The 25045-nt window shown below is 38.0% G+C and overlaps 1 protein-coding gene across 4 annotated transcripts in view; it reads right to left on the minus strand.

The window, feature by feature from the left end:
• The window catches only part of LOC309611445 (uncharacterized protein), a 118103-nt gene that overhangs the window by 85880 nt on the left and 7178 nt on the right, over positions 1–25045 (minus strand). For 3 of the 4 annotated variants that reach the window (XM_082356001.1, XM_082355999.1, XM_082356000.1), the window contains exon 2: positions 8157–8365. In XM_082356001.1, the coding sequence (XP_082212127.1) occupies positions 8157–8357 (201 nt within the window). In that variant the 5' untranslated portion in view covers positions 8358–8365. Of the gene's footprint in view, positions 1–8156; positions 8366–12445; positions 17528–25045 lie in introns of those variants that run through there. The other variant, XR_014234532.1, reaches the window with a different exon arrangement.

Here is a 25045-nt window from a genome sequence, read left to right on the forward strand (position 1 = left end):
TGTTTGTTTGTTTGTTTGTTTTAGTATAGTTTTTAGCTCTTGTTAACATTGGTGGATTTGTTTTTTGGCTTGGTTGCTCTCTTCTTTCCTTTTTTTATTACTTTTTAAATTTTTTTAATAATTATTTTTTATTTTAATAACTTTATTTTATCTTATTTTATTTCATTTTATTCTATTTTATTTTGTTTTATCTTCTTTCTTTCTTTCTTTCTTTTTTTCTCCCTTTTATTCTGAGCCATGGGGATGACAGGCTCTTGGTGCTCCAGCCAGGCATCAGGGCTGTGCCTCTGAGGTGGGAGAGCCAAGTTCAGGACACCGGTCCACCAGAGACCTCTCAGCTCCATGTAATATCAAATGGCAAAAATCTCCCAGAGATCTCCATCTCAACGCCAAGACCCAGCTTCACTCAACGACCAGCAAGCTACAGTGATGGACACCCTATGCCAAACAACTAGCAAGACAGGAACACAACCCCACCCACTAGCAGAAAAACTGCCTAAAATCATAATAAGGTCACAGATACCCCAAAACACACCACTGCACACGGACCTGCCCACCAGAAAGACAAGATCCAGCCTCATCCACCATAACACAGGCACTAGTCCCCTCCACCAGGAAGCCTACACAACCCACTGAATCAACCTTACCCACTGGAGGCAGACACCAAAAACAATGGGAACTACGAACCTGCAGCATGCTAAAAGGAGACCCTAAACACAGTAAGTTAAGCAAAATGAGAAGACAGAGAAACACACAGCAGATGAAGGAGCAAGGTAAAAAACCACCAGACCTAACAAATGAAGAGGAAATAGGCAGTCTACCTGAAAAAGAATTCAGAATAATGACAGTAAGGATGATCCAAAATCTTGGAAATGGAATGGAGAAAATACAAGAAATGTTTAACAAGAACCTAGAAGAACTAAAGAACAATCAAACAGTGATGAAGAACACAATAAATGAAATTTAAAATTCTCTAGAAGGGATCAATAGCAGAATAACTGAGGCAGAAGAATGGATAAGTGACCTGGAAGATAAAATAGTGGAAATAACTACTGCACAGCAGAATAAAGAAAAAAGAATGAAAAGAATTGAGGACAGTCTCAGAGACCTCTGGGACAACATTAAACGCACCAACATTTAAATTATAGGGGTCCCAGAAGAAGAAGAGAAAAAGAAAGGGACTGAGAAAATATTTGAAAAGATTGTACTTGAAAACTTCCCTAATATGGGAAAGGAAATAGTTAATCAAGTCCAGGAAGCACAGAGAGTCCCATACAGGATAAATCCAAGGAGAAACACGCCAAGACACATATTAATCAAACTATCAAAAATTAAATACAAAGAAAAAATATTAAAAGCAGCAAGGGAAAAGCAACAAATAACATACAAGGGAATCCCCATAAGGTTAACAGCTGATCTTTCAGCAGAAACTCTGCAAGCCAGAAGGGAGTGGCAGGACATATTTAAAGTGATGAAAGGGGAAAACCTACAACCAAGATTACTCTACACAGCAAGGATCTCATTCAGATTTGATGGAGAAATTAAAACCTTTACAGACAAGCAAAAGCTAAGAGAATTCAGCGCCACCAAACCACCTTTACAACAAATGCTAAAGGAACTTCTCTAGGCAGGAAACACAAGAGAAGGAAAAGACCTACAATAACAAACCCAAAACAATTAAGAAAATGGTAATAGGAACATACATATTGATAATTACCTTAAATGTAAATGGATTAAATTCTCCAACAAAAGATATAGACTGGCTGAATGGATACAAAAACAAACCATGTATATATGCTGCTACAAGAGACACAGTTCAGACATAGGGACACATACAGACTGAAAGTGAGAGGATGGAAAAAGATATTCCATGAAAATGGAAATCAAAAGAAAGCTGGAGTAGCAATTCTCATATCAGACAAAATAAACTTAAAAAAAAAAGACTATTACAAGAGACAAAGAAGGGCACTACATAATGATCAAGGGATCAATCCAAGAAGAAGATATAAAAATTGTAAATATTTATCCACCCAACATAGGAGCACCTCAATACATAAGGCAAATACTAACAGCCATAAAAGGGGAAATCGACAGTAACACAATCATTGTAGGGGACTTTAACACCCTACTTTCACCAACGGACAGATCATCCAAAATGAAAATAAATAAGGAAACACAAGCTTTAAATAATACATTAAATAAGATGGACTTAATTGATATTTATAGGACATTCCATCCAAAAACAACAGAATACACTTTCTTCTCAAGTGCTCATGGAACACTCTCCTGGAGAGAGCATATCTTGAGTCACAAATCAAGCCTTAGTAAATTTAAGAAAATTGAAATCATATTAAGTATCTTTTCTGACCACAACGTTATGAGACTAGATATCAATTACAGGAAAAAACTGTAAAAAATACAAACACATGGAGGCTAAACAATACACTACTTAATAACCAAGAGATCATTGAAGAAATCAAAGAGGAAATCAAAAAATACCTAGAAACACATGACAATGAAAACACGATGACCCAAAACCTATGGGATGCAGGAAAAGCGGTTCTAAGAGGGAAGTTTATAGCAATACAATCCTACCTTAAGAAACAAGAACATCTCAAATAAAAAACCTAACCTTACACCTAAAGCAAGTAGAGAAAGAAGAACAAAAACACCCCAAATTTAGCAGAAGGAAGGAAATCATAAAGATCAGATCAGAAATAAATGAAAAAGAAATGAAGGAAACGACAGCAAAGATCAATAAAACTAAAAGCTGGTACTTTGAGAAGATAAACAAAATTGATAAACCATTAGCCAGACTCATCAAGAAAAAAAGGGAGAAGGCTCAAATCAATAGAATTAGAAATGAAAAAGGAGAAGTAAAAACTGACACTGCAGAAATACAAAGGATCATGAGGGATTACTAGAAGCAACTATATGTCAATAAAATGGACAACCTGGAAGAAATGGACAAATTCTTAGAAATGCACAACCTTCTGAGACTGAATCAGGAAGAAATAGAAACCATGAACAGACCAATCACAAGCACTGAAGTGGAAACTGTGATTAAATATCTTCCAACAAACAAAAGCCCAGGACCAGATGGCTTCACAGGCAAATTCTATCAAACATTTAGAGAAGAGCTAACACCTATCTTTCTCAAACTCTTCCAAAATATAGCAGAGGGAGGAACACTCCCAAACTCATTCTAGGAGGCCACAATCACCTGATACCAAAACCAGACAAAGATGTCACAAAGAAAGAAAACTACAGACCAATATCACTGATGAACATAGATGCAAAACTCCTCAACAAAATACTAGCAAACAGAATCCAACAGCACATTAAAAGGATCATACATCATGATTAAGTGGGGTTTATCCCAGGAATACAAGTGTTCTTCAATATATGCAAATCAATCAATGTGATACACCATATTAACAAAGTGAAGGAGAAAAACCATATGATCATCTAAATAGATGCAGAGAAAGCTTTCAACAAGATTCAACACCAATTTATGATAAAAACCCTCCAGAAAGTAGGGATACAAGGAACTTACCTCAACATAATAAGGCCATATATGACAAACCCACAGCCAACATCATCCTCAATGGTGAAAAACTGAAACAATTTCCACTAAGATCAGGAACAAGACAATGTTGCCCACTCTCACCACTATTATTCAACATAGTTTTGGAAGTCTTAGCCACAGCAATCAGAGAAGAAAAATAAATAAAAGGAATCCAAATCGGAAAAGAAGTAAAGCTTTCACTGTTTGCAGATGACATGATACTATACATAGAGAATCCTAAAGATGCTACCAGAAAACTACTAGAGTTAATCAATGAATTTGGTAAAGTAGCAGGATACAAAATTAATGCACAGAAATCTCTTGCATTCCTATACACTAATGATGGAAAATCTGAAAGTGAAATTAAGAACCCACTCCCATTTACCACTGCAACAAAAAGAATAAGATACCTAGGAATAAACCTACCTAAGGAGACAAAAGACCTGTATGCAGAAAATTATAAGACACTGATGAAAGAAATTAAAGATGATACAAATAGATGGAGAGATATACCATGTTCTTGGATTGGAAGTATCAACATTGTGAAAATGACTATACTACCCAAAGCAATTTATAGATTCAATGCAATTCCTATCAAATTACCAATGGCATTTTTCACAGAACTAGAACAAAAAATTTCACAATTTGTTTGGAAACACAAAAGACCCCAAATAGCCAAAGAAATCTTGAGAAAGAAAAACGGAGCTGGAGGAATCAGGCTCCCTGACTTCAGACTATACTACTTAGCTACAGTAATCAAGACAGTATGATACTTGCACAGAAACAGAAATATAGATCAGTGGAACAGGATAGAAAGCCCAGAGATAAACCCATGCACATATGGTCACCTTATCTTTGATAAAGGAGGCAAGAATATACAATGGAGAAAAGACAACCTCTTCAATAAGTGTTGCTGGGAAAACTGGACAGGTACATGTAAAAGTATGAAATTAGAACACTCCCTAACACCATACACAAAAATAAACTCAGAATGGATTAAAGACCTAAATGTAAGGCCAGACACTATCAAACTCTTAGAGGAAAACATAGGCAGAACACTCTATAACATAAATCACAGCAAGATCCTTTTTGACCCACCTCCAAGAGAAATGGAAATAAAAACAAAAATAAACAAACGGGACCTAATGAAACTTAAAAGCTTTTGCACAGCAAAGGAAACCATAAACAAGACCAAAGGACAACCCTCAGAATGGGAGAAAATATTTACAAATGAAGCAACTGACAAAGGATTAACCTCCAAAATTTACAAGCAGCTCATGCAGCTCAATATCATAAAAACAAACAACCCAATCCAAAAATGGGCAGAAGACCTAAATTGACATTTCTCCAAAGAAGATATACAGATTGCCAACAAACACATGAAAGAATGCTCAACATCATTAATCATTAGAGAAATGCAAATCAAAACTACAATGAGATATCATCTCACACCAGTCAGAATGGCCATCATGAAAAAATCAAACAATTTTTTGATTTTTTGAAACAATCAAAAAATCAAACATTTACAAACAATAAATGCTGAAGAGGGTGTGGAGAAAAGGAAACCCTCTTGCACTGTTGGTGGGAATGTAAATTGATACAGCCACTATGCAGAACAGTATGGAGTTTCCTTGAAAAACTAAAAATAGAACTACCATACGACACAGCAATCCCACTACTGGGCATATACCCTGAGAAAAACATAATTCAAAAAGAGTCATGTACCACAATGTTCATTGCATCTCTATTTACAATAGCCAGGACATGGAAGCAACCTAAGTGTCCATCATTGGATGAATGGATAAAGAAGATGTGGCACATATATACAATAGAATATTACTCAGCCATAAAAAGAAACGAAATTGAGTTATTTGTAGTGACGTGGATGGACCTAGAGTCTGTCATACAGAGTGAAGTAAGTCAGAAAGAGAAAAACAAATACCGTATGCTAACACATATATATGGAATCTAAAAAAAAAGAAATTGGTCATGAAGAACCTAGGGGCAAGACGGGAACAAAGACACAGACCTACTAGAGAATGGACTTGAGGGCACAGGGAGGGGGAAGGGTAAGCTGGGACGAACTGAGAGAGTGGCATGGACATATATACACTAACAAATTTAAAACCGATAGCTAGTGGGAAGCAGCCGCATAGCACAGGGAGATCATATCGGTGCTTTGTGACCACCTAGAGGGGTGGGATAGGGAGGGTGGGATGGAGGGAGACACAAGAGGGAAGAGATATGGGGATATATGTATATGTATAACTGATTCACTTTGTTATAAAGCAGAAACTAACACATCATTGTAAAGCAATTATACTCCAGTAAAGATGTTAAAAAATATATATATATATCATGTTCAGCATTTGCCCTCAAACAATCAGAAAGGAGAAAATGGGCAGCAGCCTCACTTGCTAATATCAGTACCATTAGCAAATGATATTGACATGAGGGCAGGTGGGTGAGGAGAAAATATTGACTATAAGCTTCCCACATTGGTGGCATAAGAGAGCTGGAAGCTAAAACATGGGGCCAAATCAGTGTTATTCAGTATGGAATGGTCAAAGCCAAAAGTAGAAAAGATCAATATCTATAAAATATTGACGTATACTGAATGTGTTTACTAAGATCTGGAATATAATAAAGGAGATGTATGCTTAAAGCTTAAGTGGGGACCAATTCAGGATAAAGGGAAATATGTATGTAAAGAAGTTTTTTTTAACTGGGGTAAACTTTAGGTTTTTGTTAACAAGAGCAGACAAGAATGAAAATATAAATAAATCCATGGATAACACTTCCACAAAGTTAATTAATAGTAGAGAGATTTTTGTGGAAGTAGTCCCCAATCTGCTGGGTTCTGGAGCCCCTTGACTTAAAGACCTTGCTTGTGGATATGCCTAACACATACATACTACCATCTGACACAAACACGTAGATATTTTGCTGATGAGTAACAGAATGTAAGACAGGTTGGAGAAGCCAGGCAGGCTGATCTAGCTTCTCGCATGGGAAGAGCTGTCAGAAGGACAGAGAGGACTCTACTGATCGGGGGTGCACATGATCAATGGGAGGGATCATGGCAGGAGCATGGGCTTTGAAAAGCCCTGAGCAGAAAAGAGAGGTGGAGAGAGTCAGCATGCTGCATGGTGAACAATGGGACCTCTCAGATCTTCAGAAAATTACCACATTCATAAAATGCTGTGTACGGTTAATTTTTTGTGGGAAATGGTTAAGGGGCTGAGCTTCTAGATTTGGCCCAGGGCTCATCTGAAACAGCAAAAAAAAAAAAAAAAAAAGTGGGAGTAAAGGGAAGCGTGAGGAATTAAAGAGTGGGAAACTCAAGGAAACATGAGTAGCGGGACTTCCCTGGTGGTGCAGTAGTTAAGAATCCGTGTGCCAATGCAGGGAACACAGGTTTGATCCCTGGTCTGGGAAGATCCCACACGCTGTGGAGCAACTAAGCCCATGTGCCACAACTACTGAGCTTGCCCTCTAGAGCCTGCAAGACACAACTACTGAAGCCCACTCACCCTAGAGCCCACGCACCACAACTACTGAGCCCACGCACCGCAACTGGTGAAGCCCGCCTGCCTAGAGCCCATACTCCACAACAAGAGATGCCACCGCAATGAGAAGCCCGTGCACTGCAACGAAGAGTAGCCCCCGCTCGCCGCATCTAGAGAGAAAGCCCGCGTGCAGCAACGAAGACCCAACGCAGCCCAAAAAAAAAGGAAACATGAGTAGCACTTTGCCTGTTAAAGGCCCTGGAAATGGAGCTCAAGCCTAATTTAATCTGATCTTCAGGGGACCTTGGGCAGTATCTGAGTTTCTTATATAAATTCACTTAAAAGTGTTCCTGAATACTTAGAAGCTTTTTGTCATTGTGAGTTTCAATTGATGGAATAATGCAGGGGAAAAAAAGTTTTATATTAAAAAAAGTCAATCTTCATACTACAAGAGTTCAGAACCACTATTTTCAGAGCAGTTATGACTGGTGTCAACTTGAACATGAACTTGTTAGCTTCAGCAGAGAGGAAAGGCTGATCTGGATCCACTGCAGACGGTGAAATGGCACGGAGGCTATGGTCTTTTCCGAAAGCATCTACAGACTGACCGCATGCCGGCCCCATGCGCTATGGACAAATAGAAATATTGGTCACAGGGAAGTCCCTGAATAGATATAAATGATCAGAGCGTTCATCAAAGCTTCTGCCTTCCTCTTCTGCCTTTATCTCATTTAATCCTCACAACAACCCTACATGGAAGTTAATATTATCTTGATATTAAATATGGAGAAACTGAGCCACAGAACTGACCAAGTTCACACAGCTAGTAAATAGCAGAGGCAGAGTCCAAAACTATTTATTTGACTGTGAAGCCTATGCGTATAATGATTAATAAATCAATTAATCAACTACTTTTTGAGCATCTACACTGTGCAAAGATTAAAATAAGTATATTGTTAGCAAATGTTACATACATTATTGTATTAGTCAGCATTCTCCAAAGAAACAGAACCAATAGGATGTGTGTGTGTGTGTGTGTGTGTATGTATATAAAGAGATTTATTATAGGAGTTGCTCACATGAGTACGGAGGCTGGTAAGTCCAAATCTGCAGTGTAGACTGGCAGGCTTGAGACCCAGGAGAAATGATGCCGCAGCTCTAGTCTGAAGACCAGCAAGCACAGGCCCAGGAAAGCTGATGGTACAGGTGAAGTCCGAAGACAGTCTGCTGCTGACTTTTTCTCTTACTTGGTTGAGGGTTGGTCTTTTTGTTCTGTTCATGCCTTCCACTGATTGGATGATGCCCACTCACATTACAGAGGGCAATATGCTTCACTCAACCCATTAAAATGTTAATCTCATCCAAAAACACCCTCACGGAAATGCCCAAAATAATGTTTGATCAAATATTTGGGCACCCTATGGCCCAGTCAAGTTGACACATAAAATTAAGCATCACAATTACATTTAAAATGAGTCTCTCTCTCAACCCTTTCTTACAGTAACTTTATAATTTATATACTTCACTAGTCTGGGATTTCATACAAGTACTTTTCAGTCTCAAATACTTAAGAACCCACAATTCCCTTTATAGCAATTAGGGATATCATTTACATTTGTATCTCTTATTTTTAAACTTTAAATTAGATTTTAAATGAAGATTTTCAATTACTGTGTCCTCAGGGAACTCGTAAACGTACTAAGACATAAATTTGAAATTAACACTTTCAGGATTAAGCTCCTATCCGATAAAAATTTTACTTAAGTAAAGTGTATTGTTTTTCACATTTACCATATAAATAAAGACAAGAAAAAAATGTCTGAGTCAGGGAAATGAGTACTGAGGAGGCAGAAAGAACAACTTAAATCAGGTGGCAAGAAATATTAACAAAATTACAAACAGCAGTTAATAGAATGTCTGGTGAAAAAGAAAGCAAATCTTAGAGCTATGAGAATGATATCTAGAATAGACAGTGAGGTCCTACCCTCCTGTCTAGAGAGAAGAGTTAGTGTAAGAGTTAGGACTAGGTATCCCTGAGGGCAGGAATCACATCTTTATGTCTCCAACATGTGGTATAATACAGGCCTTACATAATAGGTGTTCAATAATTTTTTTAAGTTAAAAAAATGGATATTTGGAGAAAAGTAATCTGGCAGAAGGGAACAGAAGAAAAAAGAAAGGCATGTGATATGGCTCGGTTACAGCCCTATTAGGTACAGAGGCTGAGACTCCAAGACCTCCATGGATCATCAAAGGGGTAGTGTTTACATGAAGACAAGTTCCAAGGCCTGATATGCTTGCTCAGTTCAAGAGATACTTTCTTCCCTATGGCAATAGAACATATCAAAAATTAGTTATTTAGTGGGAGGGAGGGAGACGCAAGAGGGAAGAGATATGGGAACATATGTATATGTATAGCTGATTCACTTTGTTATAAAGCGGAAACTAACACACCATTGTAAAGCAATTATACTCCAATAAAGACGTTTAAAAAAAAAGTTAGTGGGCTTCCCTGGTGGCGCAGTGGTTGAGAGTCTGCCTGCTAATGCAGGGGACACGGGTTCGAGCCCTGGTCTGGGAAGATCCCACGTGCCGCGGAGCAGCTGGGCCCATGAGCCACAACTGCTGAGCCTGCGCGTCTGGAGCCTATGCTCCGCAACAAGAGAGGCCGCGATAGTGAGAGGCCCGTGCACCGCGATGAAGAGTGGCCCCCGCTTGCCGCAGCTGGAGGAAGCCCTCGCACAGAAAAGAAAACCCAACACAGCCAAAAATAAATTAATTAATTAATTAATTTTAAAAAAAGAAAAAAGATATTTTAAAAAAAAATTAGTTATTTAAGAACCCCACTGCCTCATCCACCCACTTGGCTTTTTTTCTTTTTTTCTGAAAAGCTAGTAACTTTTCTAGGTTAATTAAGGAGAATGTTCATTTCCAATTTTTCTTTTCTAATCTTTCTTTCTACCACCTTCAAATATTTGCACTCTGTTTTACAGCTTGAAAAGTCTTTTTTGAAACACGCATATCTAATCTCAGTGCCGATTAGAAATGCAAGGTCAGCTCCACTTCATGTGTAGCATTATGGGAATTCTGATGCAATGAGAAGTCTGACACTCCTTCAAAGCCATAAGAATTCTCCCACAGATATATATATAGCATATATACAAATATATATACAGCAAACCAGACACCTTTTCACTTCATAGGGTACATTTTTTCTAGGAAGAAACCCAAAGCTTTATAATCAATATACGTAAAGCAACAATTAAATAAAGCTATCATTTCAAAGCTTTCAGAGCAAGAGCAGAACTTCTGGCCTAGGACTTGGGGTCCAGACCCTTACATCTGAGAAAAGTGCCTTGAGATCCTTCAAATTCCAATATCCCGTCTGCAAGAATAAACACAGACAATTGTGTGGACACACAGTCAACTCACTAGAAAGCAGATATAGAAGGAGAGATTTCATTAGGATTGAGATGTGGTCAGGGAAGAATGGAAATCATTAACCCCAGGGTTAGAACTCACCTAGTAATTTTCTAACCACTCTCACTAGTGAAATCACAAAATCATAGACTCTTAGGCTTGAAGGAAGTGTTAACATATCAAGATTCTAGAGCAAAACACTGCATCAGACACAGGACTACCCATATTTTGTTAATTCATTTCTCATATTTAATAAAATGTATTTGGGAGAAAGCAGGGGGAAAGAGCCTGAAGTTAGCATTTTTTAAGTTACTGGCAATTTTACTTCCAGTTTGACAGAAAAAAACAAAAACAACAAAAACCAATGAAGTACAGTATGAAACATTTAGGAAGATAGTTATTTGGAAACTTCTGTTAAGTGTTTTTTAATATTTAGGCACGTATTTTGAGACTGCTTTTAGACAACAGAGAAAAAGACAGGATTAACAATCAGGAGGAAGGGAAAATTCCCTGGCGGTCCAGTGGTTAGGACTCTGCACTTTCACCGCCTAGAGTGCGGGTTCAATCCCTGATTGGGGGACTAAGATCCCGCAAGCTGCGGGGCGCACTCGCAGCTAAAAAAAAAATCAGGAGAAAGAAGGCTGAAAAAGATCCTATGGACACATGGATACTACTTCTCTATCAAATGTGAACACCATGTCACAACACGTCTCTGCTGGTTCTGGTGCCCACAATGGGGTCTCTGTCCCACTGACATAGGGCAGCTGCCTGATCCCTCAAGCTCTACTAACGCCAACAGAGGCAGGTATTTTATTATAACAGTTCTCTATTTCTTTGTATCAGCTACATTTCAAAAGATGACTTACTTTTTCCCTGGAGTCCGAGACTTTGCTTAAAGAAGGAAGTCATAGATGCTTTGCACTTTAATACTTCCCAAGCTTATTTCCACTAGTCAGTTACTTGGTTACCATCTAAGCCCTTTCATTTAACACTGGACAGATATGGCCCTGATGAGATTTTCCGGAGAATAATGTGCTCTTTGCCTGGGAAAACTGGCTTTAAAAATTATGTCCTCCTTGGGGACTTCCCTGGCAGTCCAGTGGTTAAGAATCCACCTTCCAATGCAGGGGGTGCAGGTTTTATCCCTGGTCGGGCAACTAAGCCCACGTGCCACAACTAGAGAGAAGCCCGCGCACCACAACAAAGAGCCCACGCGCCACAACAAAAGATCCCACATGCTGCAACTAAGACCCAATGAAGCCAAAAATAAATAAATAATTTTTTTAATTATGTCCTCCTTTAGCTCTGAAAATTTATCACTTATGTCTGTGAGATAAAGCAAAGCGTGAAACAAAACACAAATGCCATCCAGGTAACCTTGATTTTCTGGGATAGTCCAAATTTCATGCATTAAAATATAGTATTAAGTGTCAAACAATAGACATTTTGTTAAATAAATTGTAATATATTACACAATGGGCAACTATACAGCCATTTAAAAGATGGGTAGAAGAATATGAAATGTAAGATGTAGTATGTGTTTAGGTTAGAAGCCAAGTTATAAAATACTATTAGAGAATAGTCCCGATTTTGTAGAGAAAGAGAAAGGACTGAAAAATGTGTATCAAAATAATAATTGTAGTTATATTTGGGTGGTAAGGTTATACATGATTTTTATTTTTTCTTTGAACTTTTCCATTTGCTAACTTTTCTATAGAAGTGTTTAAAAAGATTTAAAATAATTGTAAAAGGAAAACACAGTCGCTATCATACATTTAGCAAAAGATACCTAAAAAAGTAAAAGTGCTATGTTTCCTATTATCTTCAGTATAAGCCTCTTTTCCATGGTCTTTGAACTCATTCTTGCCCCTTCTTTCTAGTCAAATGTATTACTTCCTATTTCTGTAAGACAATTTACCCCAAAACTCAGCAACTGAAAACAACGCACAATTTTATCTCACAGTCTCCATAGGTCATGAGTCTGGGCACAGCTTATCCGGACCCTCTGCTTCATGGTCTCTCAGTCAAGGAGTTAGTCCAGGATCTACAGATTCAGCTCGGTAAGGATCGACTTCCCAAGCTCACTCCGTGGTTATTGGCAGCATTCAACAGTTTCTCACAGGCTGTTGGGCTAAAGACCTCAATTCCTTGCTGGCTGTGGGCCAGAGGTTTCTCTCATCTCCTTGCCATGTGTGCCTCTCCCATTCAGCAGCTTGCTTCACCAAAGCATGCAAGCTAAGGAGACGACAGACAGGATCTGCTAGCAACACGGAAGTCACAATATTTTTTAACTCAATCACAGAAGTCCCAGCCATAGCCTACTGTCTAGAATTTAGTCATTAAGTCCAGCCCACACTCAAGGGGAGAAGATTGCACCAGGGCACGAATACCAACAGGTGGGAACACTGGGTACTATCCAAGAAGTCTGCCTACCACATCATCCTTTCCAATTAGTCTTTCTGTGATTTCTCTGCTATACCTTTGAATCAGTTCTCTTTTCTATCCCTCAACTCTCTTCCTTCACAGTCTATAAGTTTATAAAAATAAATAACAAAGGTCAAGTTTTCTGTTTTACCCTTTAAGTTTTTAGATAAACTAAATAATTTTAAAATCATATTTTTCTGATGATAAATTGATGGATTTTTTGGTATGTGTATGTCTTTAAGGGATTTTGTATTCCTTTAATGGGAAATAGAAAAACTCTATCACCACGTTATTTATAATACCAGCAAGCTATTTTAAAAATCTAAATTTTCACTGTATATAAACTATGATACGGTCATCAGAGGGAATAATATTTAATCATTGAAATCATGTGGTAGAAGAACATTTAGAACTTCAGAAACACGTATATTGTTAAATTTTTAAAAAATCAAGATCTAAAGCAATATATAGAGTATGATCACTATTTGTTAAAATATACAAGTAAACAAACAGGAATACTACTGGAAGTATGCACACCAAAATATTAACAGTATTTATCTCTGGGTATTAAAATCCCAAGTGTTTTTATCTCCCTTCACAATACTTACAGAATCTGAATATTTTATTAATACATTATTATTATATTTATTAAATGTTTATTATTTATAAATAATAAGTGTTTTCTTCTTTCCTCTCAACAAAGCAATATCTAGAATTAATATATTTATTGCCTATATTTAATTTATACATGTGACCAATATTATCCACAAATTTCTAGTGGAATCTTTAAAAAATCCTTATAGTACCAAACAATTTTGAAATTCAAGTAATATAAATGGATTTTAAAAGATGTAGACATTCAGAAAGTTACAATGATCTTACATAGTAAGAGAATATTATGTTAAGACTAAAAACAAGAGGGAGAATGAATACTCTAGGATCCTTCCAGATAAAATCTCTTTGGAGAATGAGATGAGTGGAGTATAATAAAGTTTTCAAAGAAATTTATTTTTTTTTCATGTACTATTTGAGAATCTATTATGTGCAGGGAGATACTTCTATGGCTTTAAATTCAATTAGTTTGGAAACATAAAATCCAAGTTAGCATATAAATTTTCTTGTTTGCTATATTAAATCATTTTTATGTATCTAACAGTATTTTCTAATTAATTTATTGAATTTATCTGTAAAACAAACTTTTGATAAAAGTTATTTGCTATTGAATTTTCAGTAAAAGAGCCTTTTTTCATTTTTGTCACATTATGGAAAGCAGAAAAAAAATTAAAAGAGAAAGCCCCTCAACATTAAAACATCACTTAGAGAATACTGCTATATTCCAAATTAGGATCCTCCAAAGATTCTGGCAGATAAAATTCATCTGCTTAAAAAAAAATTTTTTTTTAATTTTTAAGGGACAAAATAGAAAATGAAGAAAAGAAAAATTAAAGGAGAAATCTCCCAAAGCTTTGCAAGGACAAAGTTGGTCATGTGAAAGTATCTAATAAATATTCTTTCATAAACATTATCAATTTTATTATATCCTACATGACTGTACTTTTATGTAGTCAGTCTTCTTTTAGAATAACATTCCTTTTCTAAGTACAGAAATAATATATAATCATTGTAGAGAATTTGGACAATAGACAAAGGCACAGGGAAGAAAACAGAAGTCACCCACAATTGTTCTACCCAGATTTTACCATTGTTAATATTTATATTATTACCTTTCTTTCATAGTTTTTGCTACCAAAACGGATCCTGAATATAATGTGCCTTTTCTTTTCACTGAACATTATACATTTTCTCATGATATTAAATGTCTCTGAATAAAGTATTTTAATGACATTCCATCATGGTGATGATCTTTGTGTCCAATACTCTGTTCAAGTATTCAAAAATTTTATCAAGTTTTATATCAATATTATGCTACTCTTCTAAATTCATTGATAAAATGTTAGCATGATGTCTTTATGCTCTGCAACTGTTTCTATAAAATAGGAGTTATCTTTTTACAAAACTTAAAAAACTCACCCTGGACTTCCCTGGTAGGGCTGTGGTTAAGAATCCACCTGCCAATGCAGGGGACACGGGTTTGAGCCCTGGTCAGGGAAGATCCCACATGCAACGGAGCAACTAAGCCCATGCGCCACAACTACTGAGCCTGTGCTCTAGAGCCCACAAGCCACAACTGCTGAAGCCCGCGAGCCACAACTACTGAAGCCCATGCGTCTAGAGCCCATGCTCCACAACAAGAGAAGCCACTGCAATGAGAAACCCGCGCACCGCAAGGAAAAGTAGCTCCAGCTCGCCTCAACAAGATAAAGCCCGTGCGCAGCAACAAAGACCCAATGGAGCCAAAAATAATAAATAAATTAAATAAATAAATTTATTTTTAAAAATTCCTGTAATAAACTATAATGGAAAAGAATATATATATGTACAACTGAATCACTTTGCTGTCCAGCAGAAATCAATACAACATTGTAAATCAACTATACTTCAATAAATTTTTTTAAAAACTCAATGTCTGCCTGGAAGTTTATCAACAATAATAATACATAAATTTATTAAATATTTACTATGTTCCAGATAATATGCTAAGTGCTTTAGGTATATAATCTAATCTAATCCTTACAACAACCTCACAACAAGTAGATATTATTATTCCCATTTAAGAGATGAGGAAATGGACTATTGGAGAAGTAATTTATCTAATCTGTAGGTGGTGGAACTAGTCTAGCACTCAAGTCTATGTGACTCCAACTCATTTCCTTAACGATTTTGCAATATTCTCTCCCATTGTGAGCCATTTTTCTCTGTTGTTCATTAATGTATTACTTATTTTGATATGTTTACACATATTAACTATTTCTCTCACCCACTGCAGATGAAAGAATCTAACTGAAAAACAAGGAAAAGGAATTTAACGCTATTAGATATAAAAGACTTAGATATAAAAGAGGGATAGGCATAGAAAATCCCAGACTTTTCCAAAAATTGAAAATTTATACATTCTAAGATATTTTCTTGCCAAAACAGAATTTTTTTTGAAAATATTTTCTCTTTATTATGGTAACCTCATTATGTTGACATCATTATGGTACCTATGATTCCTATTTTTTAAAAAATGATTAACAGACTATTTTTTAGTACAGTTTTAGATTAACAGAATTGGGCAGATAGTACATAGAGTTCCATACACCCATCCCCCCACCCCTGTAGCCCCTCACACAGTTTTTACTATTATTAACATCTTCTTTTAGTGTGGTTACAATGAATGAACCAATATTAATATATTTTTATTAATTAAAGTCCATAGTTTACATAAAGGTCCAAATTTGTGTTATACACTGGGTTGTACAGTTTATGGATTTTGACATTTATATAATGACGAGTACACTACTATAATATCATACAGAGCAGTCTCACTGCCCTAAAAATCCTCTGTGTTCTGCCTATACATCCATCCCTCCTCCTAACCCCTGGCAACCACTGATCTTTTTTTACTGTCTCCATAGTTTTCCCTTTTACAGAATGTCGTAGAGTTAGAGTCACATAGTATGTAGCCTGGCTTCTCTCATTTAGCAATATATAGTTCAGATTCCTCTATGTCTTTTCATGGATTGATAGCTCATTTCTTTTTTTTTTTTAACATCTTTATTGGCATATAGTTGCTTTACAATTTCGTGTTAGTTTCTGCTGCATAACAAAGTGAATCAGCTATACATATACATATATCCCCATATACCCTCCCTCTTGTGTCTCCCTCCCATCCTCCTTATCCCACCCCTCTAGGTCATCATAAAGCACCAAACTGATCTCCCTGTGCCATGCAGCTGCTTGCCACTAGCTATCTATCTTACATTTGGTAGTGTATATATGTCCAAGCCACTCTATCATTTTGTCCCAGCTTCCCCTTCCCGCTCCCCAGGTCCTCAAGTGCATTCTCTACATCTGCGTCTTTATTCCTGTCCTGCCCCTAGGTTCATCAGAACAATTTTTTTTTTTTTTAGATTCCATATATATGTGTTAGCATACGGTATTTGTTTTTCTCTTACTGACTTACTTCACTTTCTATGACAGACTCTAGGTCCATCCACCTCACTACAAATAACTCAATTTCGTTTCTTTTTATGGTTGAGTAATATTCCATTGTACATATGTGCCACATCTTCTTTATCCATTCATCTGTTGATGGACACTTAGGTTGCTTCCATGTCCTGGCTATTCTAAGTAGTGCTGCAATGAACATTGTGGTACATGACAGTTTTTGAATTATGGTTTTCTCAGGGTATAGGCCTAGTACTGGGATTGCTGGGTCATATGGTACTTCTATTTTTAGTTTTTTAAGGAACCTCCATACTGTTCTCCATAGTGGTTGTATCAGTTTACATTCCCACCAACAGAGCAGGAGGGTTCCCTTTTCTTCACACCCCCTCCAGCATTTATTGTTTGTAGATTTTTTGATGATGGCCATTCTGACTGGTGTGATGTGATACCACATTGTAGTTTTGATTTGCATTTCTCTAATGATTAGTGATGTTGAGTATCCTTTCATGTGTTTGTTGGCAATCTGTATATCTACTTTGGAGAAATGTCTATTTAGGTCTTCTGCTCATTTTTGGATTGGGTTATTTGTTTTTTTGATATTGAGCAGCAATGAGCTGCTTATATATTTTGAAGATTAATCCTTTGTCCATTGATTAGTTTGCAAATATTTTCTCCCATTGTGAGGGTTGTCTTTTCATCTTGTTTATGGTTTCCTTCACTCTGCAAAAGCTTTTAAGTTTCATTAGGTTCCATTTGTTTATTTTTGTTTTTATTTCCATTTCTCTAGGAGGTGGGTCAAAGAGGATTTGCTGTGATTTATGTCATAGAGTGTTCTGCCTATGTTTTCCTCTAAGAGTTTTATAGTGTCTGGCCTTATATTTAGGTCTTTAATCCATTTTGAGTTTATTTTTTTGTATGGTGTTAGGAAGTGTTCTAATTTCATTCTCTTACATGTACCTGTCCAGTTTTCCCAGCACCACTTATTGAAGAGGCTGTCTTTTCTCCATTGTATATTCCTGCCTCCTTTATCAAAGAAAAGGTGACCATATGTGCATGGGTTTATCTCTGGGGTTTCTATCCTATTCCATTGATCTATATTTCTGTTTCTGTGCTAGTACCATACTGTCTTGATTACTGTGGCTTTGTAGTATAGTCTGTAGTCAGGGAGCCTGGTTCCTCCAGCTCCGTTTTTCTATCTCAAGATTGCTTTTGCTTGCGGGCTCTTTTGTGTTTCCATACAAATTGTGAAATTTTTTGTTCTAGTTCTGTGAAAAATGCCATTAGTAGCTTGAAAGGGATTGCACTGAGGAGTCTGTAGATTGTTTTGGCTAGTATAGTCATTTTCACAATGTTGATTCTTCCAATCCAAGAACATGGTATATCTCTCCATCTGTTTGTATCATCTTTAATTTCTTTCATCAGTGTCTTATAGTTTACTGCATACAGGTCTTCTGTCTCTTTAGGTAGGTTTATTCCTAGGTATTTTATTCTTTTTGTTGCAGTGGTAAATGGGAGTATTTCCTTAATTTCTCTTTCAGATTTTTCATCATTAGTGTATAGGAATGCAAGAGATTTCTGTGCATTAATTTTGTATCCTGCTACTCTACCAAATTCACTGATTAGCTCTAGTAGTTTTCTGGTAGCATCTTTAGGATTCTCTATGTATAGTATCACGTCATCTGCAAACAGTGAAAGCTTTACTTCTTCTTTTCTAATTTGGATTCCTTTTATTTCTTTTTCTTCTCTGACTGCTGTGGCTAAAACTTCCTAAAACTATGTTGAATAATAGTGGTGAGAGTGGACACCCTTGTCTTGTTCCTGATCTTAGAGAAAATGGTTTCAGTGTTTCACCATTGAGAACAATGTTGGCTGTGGGTTTGCCATATATGGTCTTTATTATGTTGAGGTAGGTTCCCTCTATGCCTACTTTCTGGAGAGTTTTTATCATAAATTGGTGTCAAATTTTGTCAAAAGCTTTTTCTGCATCTATTGAGATTATCATATGGTTTCTCCTTCAATTTGTAAATATGGTGTATCACATGGATTGATTTGCATATATTGAAAAATCCTTGCATTCCTGGGATAAACCCCACTTGATCGTGAGGTATGATCCTTTTAAAGTGCCGTTGGATTCTGTTTGCTAGTATTTTTGAGGAGTTTTGCATCTATGTTCATCAGTGATATTGGCCTGTAGTTTTCTTTTTTTGTGACATCATTGTCTGGGTTTAGTATCAGGGTGATTGTGGCCTCGTAGAATGAGTTTGGGAGTGTTCCTCCCTCTGCTATATTTTGGAAGAGTTTGAGAAGGTAGGTGTTACCTCTTCTTTAAATGTTTGAAAGAATTTGCCTGTGAAGCCATCTGATCCTGGGCTTTTTTTTTTTTTTTAAAGTTTGTGCCCCAATTTTTTTTTTAATTTTTTTATTAACTTATTTATTTTTGGCTGTGTTGGGTCTTCGTTTCTGTGCCAGGGCTTTCTCCAGTTGCGGCAAGCGGAGGCCACACTTCATCACGGTGCGCGGGCCTCTCACTGTTGCAGCCTCTCTTGTGGAGCACAAGCTCCAGACGCACAGGCTCAGTAGTTGTGGCTCATGGGCTCAGTTGCTCCGTGGCATGTGGGATCCTCCCAGACCAGGGCTCAAACCCGTGTCTCCTGCATTGGCAGGCAGATTCTCAACCACTGTGCCACCAGGGAAGCCCTGGGCTTTTGTTTGTTGGAAGATTTTTAATCACAGTCTCAATTTCAGTGCTGTGATTGGTCTGTTTATATTTTCTATTTCTTCCTGGTTCAGTCTTGGAAGGTTGTGCTTTCCTAAGAATTTGTCCATTTCTCCCACGTTGTCCATTTTATTGGCATATAGTTGCTTGTAGTTATTTCTCATGATCCACTGTATTTCTGCAGTGTCAGTTGTTACTTCTCCTTTTTCATTTCTAATTCTGTTGATTTGAGACTTCTCCCTTTTTTTCTTGATGGGTCTGGCTAATGGTTTAACAATTTTGTTTATCATCTTCTCAAAGAACCAGCTTTTAGTTTTATTGATCTTTGCTATTGTTTCCTTCATTTCTTTTTCATTTATTTCTGACCTGATCTTTATGATTTCTTTCCTTCTGCTAACTTTGGTGGGGGGGGGGGGGTTGTTCTTCTTTCTCTAATTGCTTTAGGTGTAAGGTTAGGTTGTTTATTTGAGATTTTTCTTGTTGTTTGAGGTAGGCTTGTATTGCTATAAACTTCCCTCTTAGAACTGCTTTTACTGTATCCCATAAGTTTTGGGCCATCGTTTTTTCATTGTCATTTGTTTTTAGGTAATTTTTTATTTCCTCTTTGATTTCTTCAGTGATCTCTTGGTTATTTAGTAGCATATTGTTTAGCCTCCATGTGTTTGTATTTTTTACAGTTTTTTTCCTGTAATTGATATCTGGTCTCATAGTGTTGTGGTCAGAAAAGATACTTGATACAATTTCAATTTTCTTAAATTTACCAAGTCTTTATTTGTGACCCAAGATATGGTCTATCCTGGAGAATGTTCCATGATCACTTGAGAAGAAAGTGTAAGCTCTTGTTTTGGATGGAAGGTCCTATAAATATCAATTAAGACCATCTTGTTTAATTTGTCATTTAAAGCTTGTGGTTCCTTATGTATTTTCATTTTGGATGATCTGTCCATTGGTGAAAGTGGGGTGTTAAAGTCCCCTACTCTTATTGTGTTACTGTCGATTTCCCCTTTTATGGCTGTTAGCATTTGCCTTATGTACTGAGGTGCTCCTATGTCGGGTGCATAAATATTTACAATTGTTATATCTTCTTCTTGGATTGATCCCTTGATCATTATGCAGTGTCCTTCTTTGTCTCTTGTAATAGTCTTTATTTTAGTCTATTTTGTCTGATATGAGAATTGCTACTCCAGCTTTCTTTTGATTTCCATTTGCATGGAATATCTTTTTCCATCCCCTTTCAGTCTGTATGTGTCCCTGGGTCTGAAGTGGGTCTCTTGTAGACAGCATATATATGGGTCCTGTTTTTGTATCCATTCAGCATTCAGCCAGTCTATGTCTTTTGGTTGGAGCATTTAATCCATTCACATTTAAGGTAATTATCGATATGTATGTTCCTATTACCATTTTCTTCATTGTTTTGGGTTTGTTTTTGTAGGTCTTTTCCTTCTTTTATGTGTCCTGCCTGGAGATGTTCCTTTAGCATTTGCTGTAAAGCTGGTTTGGTGGTGCTGAATTCTCTTAGCTTTTGCTTGTCTGTAAAGGTTTTAATTTCTCCATTGCATTTGCATGAGATCCTTGCAAGCGTAGAGTGATCTTGGTTGTAGGTTTTTCCCTTTCATCACTTTAAATATGTCCTGCCACTCCCTTCTGGTTTGCAGAGTTTCTGCTGAAAGATCAGCTGTTAACCTTATGGGGATTCCCTTGTATGTTATTTGTTGCTTTTCCCTTGTTGCTTTTAATATTTTTTCTTTGTATTTAATTTTTGATAGTTTGATTAATATGTGTCTTGGCATGTTTCTCCTTGGGTTTATCCTGTATGGTACTCTGTGCTTCCTGGACTTGACTATTTCCTTTCCCATGTTAGGGAAGTATTCAACTATAATCTCTTCAAATATTTTCACATTCCCTTTCTTTTTCTCTTCTTCTTCTGGGACCCCTATAATTCGAATGTTGGTGCCTTTAATATTGTCCCAGAGGTCTCTGAGACTGTCCTCAATTCTTTTCATTCTTTTTTCTTTATTCTGCCCCCTGGCAGTTATTTCCACCATTTTATCTTCCAGCTCACTTATCTGTTCTTCTGCCTCAGTTATTCTGCTATTGATTCCTTCTAGAGTATTTTTAATTTCAGTAATTGTGTTGTTCATCACTGTTTGTTTGCTTTAGTTCTTCTAGATCCTTGTTAAATGTTTCTTTTATTTTCTCCATTCTGTTTCCGAGATTTTGGATCATCTTTACTATCGTTACTCTGAATTCTTTTTCAGGTACGTTGACTATTTCGTCTTCATTTATTTGGTCTTGTAGGTTTTTACCTTGCTCCTTTGTCTGTAACATATTTTTTTGTCCTTTCTTTTTTTTTTTTTTTTTTTTATGGGTGGTGCTGTATTCCTGTCTTACTGGTTGTTTAGCCTGAGACATCCAGCACTGGAGCTTGCAGGCAGGTGGATAGAGACAGGTCTTCGTGCTGAGGTAAGGAACTCTGGGAGGCCTCACTCCAATTAATATTCCCTGGGGTCTGAGGTTCTCTGTTAGTCCAGCAGTTTGGACTCGGAGCTCCCACCACAGGACCTCAAGCCTGACCTCCGGCCTGGGAAACAAGATCCCACAAGCTTCGTGGTGCAGTTTAAAAAAAAAGAAGAAGAAAGAAAGAAAAAAAGGAGCAGTACAATATCAAAGAATAAAACACAAAATAAAATTAGAAAGATAAAAAATATATTAGGAAAAATAAAACTATAATTGGAACAACTGCAACAAGGTAAAATAAAACCACAACAGAAAAAAGAAAAAAAAGGGTGTGGGGGGGGGGGAACAAGCCAAAAGGAGAGAACAATAACAAAGTATAAAGAATAAAAGAAAATTAGAAAAATAAAGATTTATTAGGAAAAATAAAAATATAAAAGAATCAACAACAATGAATCAACAAGGTAAAACAGAGCCCCAATCTAAAAGAGGAAAACAAAATAAAAAAACCTTAGCTATGGGGATGGAGTTTAGGTGTGGGTGGAACTTAGGCAGGGGTGGGGTTTAGGGTGGGGCGGGACCTAGGCGGGTGTGGGGGTGACGTTTGAGCATGGGGCGGGGCCTAGGATCAGGACCCACAGAGCCCGAAAATTCCCTGGGGGCAGGCCCAGGGCAGGGCAATGTTCAAGTGTGGGGCGGAGCCTCTACTTAGGACCTGTGCCCAAGGGGAGAGGCAGCATGTGGAAAGGAGGGCCTCTGAAGTGTGGGGTTCCAGAGTTTGGACATAAGGCCCTGAGGGAGGGTGTGTGGGTGGGGTTTAGGCCCAGGGCGTTGGAGGGGGTCTCCTAGTGTAGAGGTGGGGGTGTAGGGGCGGGGCTTGGGCTCTGCACGTCAGGAGGGAGCCTCCGAGGGCAGAGGATTAGGCCTAGGAGCCCAACATGCTCTGGTGCCTAAGTGGACAGGGAATGCACTGGCCACGTTCCGTTCGTTCCTTCATGCCCCTCCCCCACCATCTCCTCCAGGGTCTCCCGTCCCCACTGGACCCCTAACTGTGGGTGGGTCCCACTGGGTGTAGGAACTCCTCCCCTCCCCCAGCCATCCCTCAGGGTGCCGGTCCTGGAGGTCTGGCCTTTACTTTGCTCTCCCTTCCCTCCCTCCCACTCCCTCAGAACCCGCGAGGCTGGAGGGGGCCTCGGTGGGCAGAGGATCAGGCCTGGGATCTCAGCAGGGTCCTGGGGGCCCAAGTGGGCAGGGGAAACCTGGCCACGCCCCCTTTTGATCCTCTGCCCTCCCAGTGGTCCTCCAATTCCCCCCTTCGGGGGTGGGATCCCTTCCCCTCCCCCAGTGGTCCCTCAGGGGCACCAGTGCCGTCCCACCTCCACTTCTCCTTCCCCTTCACTCCCCCCACACCCCACGTCCTACCCTGTCGCTGGGGGTTCCTCCCATCCCCTTAGGTGTCCATGGTCCCCCACCAGTGCCTGGTAGGTGCCCTAGTTGTGCGGAGACACGAATTCCCCGTCCTCCTAGTATGCCACCTTGACTCCACCTGCAAAACGGAATTCTAAGGGCAATGCTTGGTCTGTAGTACATTAAATTATATAGCAATGATATTATCACTCACCTTTATATCTTAGATCCAAGAGATTTGCAGCAGCATGAATTTCTCAGTGTATGGGACATTTAAAACATAAATTATCTACAATTTTTTAAAGCAAAAGTCAAAATACCGGGCTTCCCTAGTGGCGCAGTGGTTGAGAATCTGCCTGCCAAGGCAGGGGACACGGGTTCGAGCCCTGGTCTGGGAAGATCCCACATGCCACGGAGCAACTAGGCCCGTGAGCCACAACTACTGAGCCTGCGCGTCTGGAGCCTGTGCTCCGCAACAAGAGAGGCCACGATAGTGAGAGGCCCGCGCACCGCGATGAAGAGTGGCCCCCACTCACCGCAACTAGAGAAAGCCCTCGCACAGAAACAAAGACCCAACACAGCCAAAAATAAAAAATAAATAAATAAATAAATTTATTTGGAAAAAAAAAGTCAAAATACCTATTATGAGAATGGCTGAACTAGTACCTCAACAATCAAGCAATCAGGGATGGAATTATACTAACCAAGAGTCAGTGACTAAAATAATTAAAAGAGAATAAGTATACACTTAGATCCGTTCTTAGCACAAATAAAGGAAAATATCACTAGCATTTAGCATTGCTTGTAAAATCCAATTTGGAAAGTAAATATGTAATTCATCGAGAAGATGCTTTAGCATGAACAACAGGGAGGCAAGAAAGTCATTTGCTCATTTAGATGAATTAGGAGCCTATTAGTTCCTTAATATGATTTGTCTATATCCTTTGCACTGAGATCCTCTATAATAATGAAGTAAGCCTAATAAAAGTCCACCTTTTATATAGGAACAAAGGATTTTTTTTAAAGAAAATTGGAACATTTCAATCACGCAACAAGTAAAATACAATTGAAACAAAAACACAGTGGATGGCTGCCCACTGAGTCCCAAACTAAAAACAGCCCTGCTATGCCCCATATCACCAAAGAGAAATGCAGAAAAAGGAGTATACCAGTAAGCTGCCTTCTACCACACACCTCAACAATTAATCTATGAAGCTCACTTTTGCTTCATATCTTCAAGAATAAACCCTCTAATGTAGATGATTTTGTCTTAAGGCAATGGAATGTGCTTGGATGGTACTTTTTTATCCTGTGTCCAATATTTCACCAACTTTCACGTAAACCTCTACAAAAGATGTTAACTATTTCTTATTCACTAAACTATTGATTTTATTTAAAAGCAGAAGTATGGAAGCACAGATAAAGGAAAAACAGTTTACCAAGCTATGTAAATACATTCTGGCTATCTGCTTACTATGCATCATGCCAAAAAAGGCT

The sequence above is a fragment of the Balaenoptera borealis genome (assembly GCF_965194805.1).
Source record: "Balaenoptera borealis genome assembly, chromosome: 1".
Lineage (NCBI taxonomy): Eukaryota > Metazoa > Chordata > Mammalia > Artiodactyla > Balaenopteridae > Balaenoptera > Balaenoptera borealis.